The sequence below is a fragment of the Chanodichthys erythropterus genome, chromosome 19, assembly GCF_024489055.1.
Source record: "Chanodichthys erythropterus isolate Z2021 chromosome 19, ASM2448905v1, whole genome shotgun sequence".
Lineage (NCBI taxonomy): Eukaryota > Metazoa > Chordata > Actinopteri > Cypriniformes > Xenocyprididae > Chanodichthys > Chanodichthys erythropterus.
The window spans coordinates 24,983,748-24,995,962 of NC_090239.1; the positions used below are offsets into that span (position 1 = coordinate 24,983,748).

A 12,215-nucleotide genomic window follows, 5' to 3' on the forward strand; every position below is an offset into this window, starting at 1 on the left:
GTGAGAAATAAAGTCAGAATTCTGAGATAAAAAGTCGCAATTGCGTGATAAAAGTCAGAATTCTGAGATAAAAAGTCGCAACTGCGTGATAAAAAGTCAGAATTCTGAGATATAAACTCGCAATTGTGAGAAATAAAGTCAGAATTCTGAGATAAAAAGTCGCAATTCATCAAGTGTTTTTTTTTTTTTTAGTGGCGGAAACGGGCTTCCATAGCATTCAGTCTTTCCGCTTGCAAATTCCGCCATGTCAATAGCGAATCCACCATGGTGCAAGCGCAACTGGTTTTTAAAGGGAATAGGAGATGAGACTCTTCATTGCACATTACACCCAAAACATACCTGTTACTCATTAAGAGAATAGGGACAACCCTTTTGGACCATGCACCTGGCGCACCGACCATTTTTTCCATTGTTAAACTACCAAAAGTGGATTTGGTGTAAGTGTACTCGCGCCATGCGCTTCAGACCATGTGCTTAGATCGTTAAAATAGATGACAACAATACAATTCACTGAAGCCTCGTCTTCTTTCTTGGCTTATGCCTTTGGGTGGCATTATGCTAATATTTCACACTGTGACATAGATGTTTGCGGAAGTAATATCTGGACTTGGATCGAGGCGTTTTATGCAGATCTGAATTCTCTGACAGTTTGAATAAATCCTTTTGTGGGACACTATGAGATTTGTAACTTTGCAGATCATATACATGCACAAACAGATACATTAATTTGTGGCCATAATTTAATTTTAGTTAATTAAATCAAAATGAAGAGGAAAAATTAGTACAACGTGAACATGGTTTACTAAAACAAGGGAACAAATTAAAGGGTTAGTTCATCCAAAAATGAAAATTCTGTCATTAATTACTTACCCTCATATCGTTCTGAACCCCTAAGACCTTCATTCATCTTCAGAACACAAATTAAGATATTTTTGATGAAATCCAATGGCTCAGTGAGGCCTGCATTGAAAGCAAAGCCACTAAACCTCTCAATAAAGGTACTAAAAAAATATTTAAAACAGTTCAGTGGTTCTACCTTAATATTATAAAGTGACGAGAATACTTTTTGTGCACCAAAAAAACAAAACAAATTATCTAGTGAAGGCCGATTTCAAAACACTGCTTTGGAGCTTTACAAATCGAATCAGTGGTTCGGAATGGAAAAAAAAACAAAACAACTTAATTTCTTTTCGACTGAAGAAAGAAAGACAAACATCTTGGATGACATGGGGGTGAGTAAATTATCAGGAAATTGTAATTCTGAAGTGAATTAATATTTAATAAGCAGTAATTAGGGGTTTATTGAGGCAGAAGTTAATAGTGAGAATTGGACCATAAAACTAAAGCGTGACCATTCGTGACCCCAAAACAGAGATTTTTTGCAGTCGTCATGCAGTACAATGCAACTCACCATGGGCGTCTCGGTAATAAGCATGCGTCACGCTCCTGAATCGCTCCTGTCCTGCCGTGTCCCAGATCTACAGAGCAAGAGGAGACACAAACTTAACCTGCTTCATTCATACATTCAATCACACATATCAGATCTGACTGTAGAAGTGGAGCAGAGAGGCAGAAGCTTTAATTAGCCTGTGTGGTAATGACGTGAGGCAGAAGACAAGAATGTCGATTTATGGCTGAGGTCAAGACCTATTACACAGTCCCTGTCCTGATAAGAGCAGCCTGTCACCACACACAGAGACCTGTCGCAGGGTCATGTTTCACGCTGATGAAATGATGTGCAGACATGAATGCTGATGAGCAGGGCAGCCTAACATTAATAAAGACCGGGAGCACATGCACACACACACACAGATATGGCAATAAACAAAATGTATATTCTGTCATTATGCATGCATCCTCATGTCTTTTAAAATCTGTGTGACCTTCTTTCTTCAGTGGAACACAAAAGGAGAATATGCACAATTTTTATATATATACACTAGCGTTCAAAAGTTCAAAAAGAAGTATCTTCTGCTCACCAAGCCTGCATTTATTTGATTAAAAATACAAACAAAAACGGTAATATTGTGAAATATTATTCCAATTTAAAACAGCTGTTTTCTATGTCAATATACAGTAAAGTGTAATTTATTTCTGTGATCAAAGCTGAATTTTCAGCATCATTACTCCAGTCTTCAGTGTCACATGATCCTTCAGAAATCATTCTAATATGATGATTTGATGCTCAAGAAACATTCATTATTATTATCAATGTTGAAAACAGCTGTGTACATTTTTTTTTTCAAAATTCTTCAATGAATAGAAAGTTCAAAAGAACAGCATTTATCTGAAATAGAATATTTTCTAACATTATAATTGTCTTTACTGTAACTTTTGATCAGTTTAACTCATCCTTGATGAATAAAAGTATTGATTAATTTTATTTCTATCCCCCAAAAATTAAAATTCTTATTGACCCCAAACTTTTGAACGGTAGTGTTTAATGTTACAAAAGATTTAGATTTCAGACAAATGCTGTTCTTTTGAACTTTCTATTCATCATAGCATCATGAAATAAAAATGTAAATAACTGTTTTCAACATTGATGCTCAAGAAACATTTATGATTATTATCAAATTATCATATTAGAATAATTTCTGAAAGATCACGTGACACTGAAGACTGGAGTAATGATGCTGAAAATTCAGCTTTGATCACAGGAATAAATTACACTTTACTGTATATTGACATAGAAAACAGCATTTTTAAATTGGAATAATATTTCACAATATTACCGTTTTTGTTTGTATTTTTAATCAAATAAATGCAGGCTTGGTGAGCAGAAGATACTTCTTTTAAAACATTAAAAAACTTTTGAACACTAGTGTATATATATTGCAAGTAAATTGGCTCCAAAAATGACAAATAAGCACTAAAAAAGCATTATAAATGACTCCAAGTCATATGAAGCCATGCAATACTTTGTGTGACAAACACACTGCGATGTACTGTAAGTCATTATTCATTGAAAATTTAATTTTGTATTTTTTTCATATATATTAGAAATTTTAATACATGCTACTGTAGCTCTCAAAGAATGCTCTTATTTCACTGAAGAGTGTAACTGCTATTTGCCATTAATCAAATTAATTATTTAAACTAATTTAATTAACAAATTAAAACTAAATCCATATATGATCCCATAATGGGAACATTTAAAAGATTCTATATATGAAGCACCTGACAGAACCCTTTAAGATTCTATAACATTTTCTTATAAGAATGACTTTTGCAAGAAATCACATTCTGATTCTGATTTGAGAAATTCTATTTTGGCTGAACTATTGCTTTAAAAATGAGATTCTTGAACACAGTCGCCCCAGTAATGAGGCTCAGAGTTGATGTGTGAAAACACAGATTCACAGTGAAAGAGTGGAAGAATTATTCTGCTTATTTTGAGAAGTTTGCCCAATTTGACCTGACAGTGAGCACTGCAGTGTTTTATAATATCACTCACTCACACACACTTGTATAAGTGGCTTACAGGGACTCTCCATAGGTGTAATGGTTTTTATACTGTATATTCTATCCCCCTACACTACTCCTACCCCTAAACATACCCCTCATAGAAAACTGTCTGCATTTTTTGAATTTAAAAAAACACAGTTTAGTATGTTTTTAAGCCATTCGGTTTACAAAGACACAGGAAGTGTAAACCATATGTAATACCCATGTCATTATATGCATTTGTGTCCTCATAAACCATGTATACAAGAACACACACACATTGACCTACTGACCGCTCACGGTCCACAATAATTACACTAACAACCATAAAATCCATCCAACTACTGTAACAGTATTCTCTGATAAGAGTGTGGTTCTTCAGCTGTCTGTCTGGTTAAATAAACACAGTCAAGTCTCTGTGTATCTTTCACTAGTGCGAGCCGTGCGGCTAATGGAGCGTTAAAGATTAATGACAGCCTCGTTAAACTCTCATTAGAGCTGATCCTCAAGATGCGCATTCATTGTTTGCTTTGTCAATATTAGCCAGAAGGAGCAAAGCAACATCCAAATGTCTCACCTCAGTATTTAAAACTGCAAAGATATAATTGGAGTTGCTTTGAAATGAGATAATTAAATCACCTAATTACTTAAGGGATTATTGTGAGAAAATAAGTGCCAACAGATGGTATCAAACCTAAAAGCTTGTTACATTGAAATTAACTGATGAATTTATTACAAAAAGTAAAAATGGTACGTATTTTAGATGACATTTACACTGCAAAAAAAAAAAAAAAAAATTTTGTTACAATAAATGTAACAATATTTTTGTTTTGTTTTCCAGTAAAAATATTTACTTGAGAAGCAAAATGACTAAAGATATTAAGTCTTGAGGGAGTTTTTGCTTAAAACAAGAACAAGTATCTGCCAATGAGCTCAGAATAAATACATTTGTTTTGCCTCTGAATTAAGTTTATTTTTCTGACCCCACTGGCAGATATTTATTCTTGCTTTAAGCACTTTTCAGAAAACAAGCACTTTTTCACTTTTTTTTTAATTTCCCCTTGATTTAAGAATGTTCAGATATTTATACTGGAAAACAAGACATGTAAACCTTGTAGGAAAGGCTGGCTTAGATCAGCAAGAGGTTCTGTTCTGGTCTATGCTGGTTTAGCACTTTTCAAAACACAGATAGTAAAGCGGTTAACTGGCATCTTGAGAAATCATTAAAAAGTTGCATCCAAGAAATGACGCTCACCTGTAGTTTGACCCTCACACTGTCAATGTTCAGCACCTTATTCTGCAATAAAAGAGAAAAGAAAGAAAAGATCAGTCTTGCAAGTCATGGATTTGAACTGCTCCCTGCAGATGTCCCATTACCGTTTAACTGTGGGTCACTGAGCAGAAGTGATTTGGCTTGCCTGAAAGCAGCACAGATCCATCACACTCTGAAGGGGAGTTGTCAGCAGAGAGAGTGGCAGCTTTGACTTTCAACTTTTATCAAATCTCCAGAGATGCTAATGCTACATGTTCTGCACAGCTCTGTTCGGCTTCTTTACTTTATTTCGATGGTCCACTTTAGACATTCTGCTAACTAACTTTGCAACTAACTCTCAGAGTATCAGTAGACAGATGTGATGTAATGTAATGTCAAACTTTTATGTTAGATGCAATTAATCGTGATTAAATGATTTGACAGCACTAATATATCAAATCACATCTGACACACATATGGGTCAATGACAAAGAATTTGTCTAAAATGTCATTTGGTTTAACCATCTGAAGGCCAATACAGCCATTTCATTTGTGATTAAAATAATTAAAATGTAATAAATGTATATATTTTTCATTCTGGCATGATTAACATCATATATCAACATAGTGCGAAATGGTAAAATTATGTGTAGAAGTCATTCCCCCGGTTTCACAGACAAGGCTTAAGCTAGTCCTAGATTAAATGCATGTTTGAGTTGTTTTAACTGGTTTCATATCTTGAAATGAGTCAGTGCCATTGTTTTGTCTCAAGATGCTCACCAATAAAGTTTTCTTTCTAGTGAATGTTTATAAAAGTACTTAAATGCCCTAATTGAACTAATCTAGGTTTAGGCTAAGCCCTGTCTGTGAAACCATGCCATAGTTTTATTATGAGAAAGAATGTCCGTAAAAATTAATTTCATTGATGTCATTCGGAGTAACCAATATAAAGGGACCATTTTGGATCATGTCATGCTGTCAATATCATGTGACAGGATGTGACATCATTCAGACACCTGCAAAGGACCACATGGTCATTAAGCAAAGTAACTAACTCTCTTTTAACTATATGAATAATTCATGTTTTCACTTTCATGTCCCGAAATACAACATGGAAAATGATGTAATATTTTAAAAACTTGGACTAAATATAAAATGTTTGATTGTTCTTTTGCAAGCTAGCTAGATATCAGCCTGTTAGCATTGTTTGAAAATATCGTCATTCGGTATAAAAGGTGTCATTCGGTGAAAACAAAGTTTTGGTTAAACCAAAACCATATTTTTGGTGACAAATTTTGTCCAAAAAAGCAGTGATAATTTATTATAAAAACCACATAATCTCACTGTTAACACTTAATAAAACTTCAAAAATAATTATATCTCCATATATATCTCCATTATATATGACTGAAATATAAATCTTATATTTATAATATAAAAATATATAATATATAATATATAAATTCAATATTTCTGTTCTATTCATCAAAGAATCCTGAAAAATAAAATATCTCATGGTTCCCACAAAAGTATGAAGCAGCACAACTGTTTTCAACATTGATAATAATCAGAAATGTTTCTTGAGCAGCAAATCAGCATATCAGAATGATTTCTGAAGGATCATGTGACACTGAAGACTGGAGTAATGATGCTGAAAATTCAGCTTTGATCACAGAAATAAATTACATTTTACAATATATTGATATAGAAAACAGCTATTTTAAATTGTAATAATATTTCACAATTTTTACTGTATTTTTGTTCAAATAATTACAGTCTTGATAAGCAAAAGAGACGTTAAATGGTGTGTGTATTTATATATACACTATACTTAAAAGCACATATTATAGATACATACTGATGCTCTGCTGTACCCAATTACAGTTAGTGTTCATTTAAAACTGTTATTGCTTATGTTGCATATAGGATTTCAAGTGTCATATATAGCTAATTTAAAATATAAATGTAAAGCTTAACAACAACAACAGGATGACAGCATTTTGAAGATTAACAATGACAGAGACGTTTACATCCCATGCTTGCTTTCTGGGTGTGCAAAATGAATATGAAGTAACAGTAAAATGTACTAAATATTTTGTACTACTTTCCTTTAAAATGAGTTTTTCACTCAGTTCACAGAGTTTGTTCTCAGTGCAAAAAAGCCCTACTGAATGATAATGAAATTTGGCTTTGATTATTTTAACAGTTTGTCAGTTGATGCAGCTTTGATGATAATTAATAGAAAACTTTGAATTTCATTAAAGCCTCTTGTATTACATTCAGTGTTGAAAAACCTGTGGAAAATTGGCACCATAATGGGTGATTTCCTCTTGTCATGCTTTAATTGCGAAAGGGTCTGTTTATAGGCCTCCTGGGAGCTGATCTTAATCTAAGCAGATATAGAGTTGATCCACACATTCTAATGAGTGTGAATACTATATGCTCTCATTACACCATCACTGTCACACCTAATGATGAGTGAGAAAATGAGCACCACATTTAAACACACACACAAACAAACAAACACATCAACAGTCCTTTGTTGTCAGCAGTTTGCTGACACGTTGAGATCAGGACTAATAAAGTCATGGCCAGTCTGTTTTATTTATCTTTCATATCTACTGTATCTTCTTTTGTTGCAGCCGGTGACGACCACAGTTGTTTTCTGCTTGAGTAGTGCTAAAAACAACAGCAAACAACTGCACTGTCATCTTCAGTGCCAAGGACAAACTCCTGGCATGTCTTGACATCAAACTGCCATTGTCACACTGCTGAAGCACACACTAAATTGGAAGGTGTGACACTTTCCTAAAAAAGCTCCTTCTCTGCTAAAACAGCAGGACCTCAGGACGTGGGTCAGTACAGCTGTCATTGCATTAGAATATGATGGTGGCCATGCATTATAATAAACCTGCTGTCACAATGAGCTGGTCGAGCAGCAGAAACTCATATGGCATGCCAAGAAAGTTTAATTCAGCAACAAAGCAAAACTACAATAGCAACATGAGGGAAGCAAGAGGCCACACATTACAGTGATTTTACCATGGTAAAGTGCTTAAAAAACAGTGATAAGAGCAATGATGCACAATTATTATATGTGATTAATCATGATTAAATCATTTGACAGTAATATAATATATATAATTAATTAATGCTGCCAAATCGATTAATCACAGTTAATATAAAAATGTATTATAATATCATATCATAATTCAGTTTGGCCTTATGTAATTAAAAAAATATATATTTATTATATATTATAATATATTATATATTTATATATATATATTATATATATTTTTATTACATAAAAATCTGGCTAATACGATAAAAATTCTTTTTATGTTATGGGCCAAAAAAAATTAATAATAATAATAATAATTATATTATATTATATTATATTATATTATATTATATTATATTATATTATATTATATTATATTATATTATATTATATTATATTATATTATATTATATTATATTATATTATATTATATTATATATATATATATATATAATATATAATATATATATATAATATATAATATATATATATATATATATATATATATATATATATATATATATATATATATTATTATTATTATTATTATTAAATATTAGTGATGCATAATATTATATATATTAATAATAATAATAATAAAAATATTATATATATATATATATATATATATATATATACATATATATAATATTTTTATTATTATTATTATTATTATTATTATTATTATTATTAAATATTAGTGATGCATAATATTATATATATATATTATTAATAATAATAATAATAATAATAATAAACATATTATATATAATATAAAATATTATTATTAATATTAAATATTAGTCATATATATATATATATATATAATGACTAATATTTAATATTAATAATAATTATATATATATGACAAATATTTAATAATAATAATAATAATAATAATAATAATAATATTATATATATATATATATATATATATATATATATATATATATATATATATATATATATATATATATATATATATATATAAAGTAATGCTGTCAAATTGATTAATCATGATTAATATCATATCATATCATATCATAACACATCATAAAATCATATGATTCAATTCTGGCTATATTGTATTTTAAAATTCTGGCTAATATGATAAAATAACAATTCTTTTAATGTTATGGCCCAAAAAAAATATATATGGTCAGAATTTATTATATTATATTTTATGCGATTAATCATGATTAAATCATTGGACAGTAATACATGACTAATATTATATATTGTATACTGTATAATATATGCCTACATAATGACAGATATAGATTAACAAAATCATTTGTGCAATAGCCTCAAAACCGGATCAACCAATTAGAATGTAGAATCAGAAACTCGTTGTCCTTGTTTGACTTTATGTGAAAATAGACTGATGTGGTTCACTATAGCTTTAGTGAAGATGCAGGTAACATTGGGTGAATTCATTGAAGGTGCTGATACTTCCAGTGTGTTAAAGGTGTGCCTTGTTAAAATGGCCGGAAAAGGAAGAGGTCCCAAGGCTCTTGTTAGTTTGGGTCATAAATAGGGAGGACAGTGGAGACATCACATGACTCATGGCGAACACCTACACTTCTTCTCTTCTGACTCAGAGCCCAGCAAATTACGGTGAGAGGAGCAGCTTATGTAAGGCGCGATTCTGAATTCACTTTGTCATCACATTTGTGCAGGGACACAGCCAAAACCTTCAAGACAAACACTTGTGAAAACGAGCAGTTTTTAGACTTGAAGTGTGATTAAACCTGTGACAGGAAACCAGACCTACATTATAAACAGTCTCCAGAGAAACTCTGCAACACAACAAGGAGCTGATTTAATTTCCGCTCATTTTAAATTAAGCACATGAGTGGATTTTGAATATGCATCAGCATTATTATTAGACCCAAAGCAAAGCACAAGTAGCGTATGCTTTTACAGGCATCTGTGCACTTTGCATTAGGAAAGACTAACCGAATTAACCTAATTCAATCACAGATGAATGCTTTGTTTTGTGGTCGGTTGCTGCTGTCAGTCAGTGTCTGTAGGGAAAGGTTTAGTTTGTTGTGTTCAGGACTTTCAGCTCAGCAGGTGACACTACATTCAATACTGACAACTACATCAGCTGTCATTGTAAGGCTCATTTTTTTAATGATAGTTTCGCCTCTCTCTGTCACCATACAGGTTGATTGATTGGTGAAATGAGAGCTGTTATAACATCAAACTGTGAAAGTGAGCAGGGGATGATGCACTACACTGATGGATTGATATTAGCTTTTTACTTTGGTAGTCTATTATACTTGTATTATTTACTTTTGGTATTGTTTGCATTGTTTTTCAGATTTACCCAACCTGAAGAGCACACGGAAACAAAACAAACTATGGTTGGTCTCTTTAGTGTCAGTCACAGTCATTTCCTGTAAGTGGGCGGTTCATGGAATAAACTGGAAAGTGGACCAGGCCAGTGCATTTCCCAAAAGCATCATTAGCCAACTATGGTTGCAAATTCCGGTGTTACCAACATAGTTCAGTGTTTCCTGAAACCATAGTTCCCACAAACATTCACAAACAGAATTGCAAAGTTGTGTGGTCGGAATCCACAACTGAATCAAACATCTGGAAATAAAGCAAAACATCAGATAACAAAAGAGTCTTATTTTGATATTCCTTTGTCTTGCTGTTATTTCCTGTGGTTTAGTTCCCGTTAGCCTTTGTTTCCATAACTGTTTTGTTTGTTTCCATGACGACTCATTACCCTGATTAGCCTCTTGTTTGCTTATTTATTTATATATATATATAAAATATATATATATATATAAAATATATATATATATATAAAATATATATATATATAAAATTATATATATATAAAAAATATATATATATATATATATAAAATATATATATATAAAATATAAAATATATATATATATATATATATATATATATATATATATATATATATAAATATATATATATATATATATATATATATATATATATATATATATATATATATATATATATATATATATATATATATATATATATATATATATATATATATATATATATATATATATATATATATATATATATATATATATATATATATATATATATATATATATATATATATATATATATATATATATATATATATATATATATATATATATATATATATATATATATATATATATATATATATATATATATATATATATATATATATATATATATATATATATATATATATATATATATATATATATATATATATATATATATATATATATATATATAAAATATATATATATATATATATATATAAAATATATATATATATATATAAAATATATATATATCTATATATATAAAATATATATATATATATATATAAAATATATATATATATATAAAATTTATATAACAGTTCGTTCTGGTTCTCGAATCTAGTTGGCTGAGAGGTCTTTCAAGCCATGTGATACTCAACCAGTATCACCACAGGAACCATTTCACCTTTTGAATCACTCCGCTTTCAGCATTCTCACAGCGAGTGTCATGGCAGACAAGCAAACACACCATATTTTTATAAGCACTGCTGTGATTTTGTAATGGAATACAGTTTTAAGACTTTTTCAGATGAGAATATAGTTGTTTAGACGTCAGATATGCCACACTGTAAAAAAAAAATCCCAGTAAAATTTACGGTAAAAAAACGGCAGCTGTGAACTTTACCGTAAAAAATACAGTAGCAACATTAAAAAAAAAAACCTGTTAAATTTACGGTAAAATAACGTATTTCAATAACTGATATAATGTTAATTTACCAACCTAATGAAGTACTAATATCTGTTTTGTATCTTTATAATACACTGACAGTCACCAAACACAGTGGTGATGAGAGTCACATGATGAATCAAAGTTCATCACAAGCAGATTTTCTACAAGCTGAGAAGGACAATACTAATATATAGAAGGTGCACACAGTGTCATTCACACACACACTAAACACCATCATGGTAAGATGCATGAAATTTTAAAAATGCAATAAACATGAATTTAACAACATTAGATGTAACATAAAACCCTAATATACATAACTGATTAGAAAAAAATGAGAAAAACTAAGAAGAAACAGAGTTATTTCAACGAAAATATATCAAATGTGAAGTGTCATGCAGGGAATTGTGGGATTGTTAATTTACGGTTTTTCACTGTAAATTTTACAATGAATTGTTATTTTTCACTTCCAAAAACTGTGAATTTAACGGCCTTTTACCGTAAAATTACATTAAATGTACCGTTAGATCTATTATAGTTATTCACCATATATAGTACAGAAACTTTCTGTAAACCAATTGACAGTTTTTCACCACAGCATTTTTACAGTCTTTTACTGTTAAAATCACGGTCATTTTTTACAGTGCATTTATATGTAAACATATTTGAACCTATTTGAAA

The 12,215-nt window shown here is 30.2% G+C and overlaps 1 protein-coding gene across 1 annotated transcript in view; it reads right to left on the reverse strand.

The window, feature by feature from the left end:
- Positions 1 to 12,215, reverse strand: part of LOC137007614 (ras-related protein Rab-26) — a 108,999-nt gene that overhangs the window by 59,263 nt on the left and 37,521 nt on the right. The window contains exons 3-4 of the mRNA XM_067369188.1: positions 4,703 to 4,744; positions 1,412 to 1,478 (exon numbers count right to left, since the gene is read on the reverse strand). Coding sequence (XP_067225289.1) covers positions 1,412 to 1,478; positions 4,703 to 4,744 — 109 coding nt within the window. The remainder of the gene's footprint in view (positions 1 to 1,411; positions 1,479 to 4,702; positions 4,745 to 12,215) is intronic.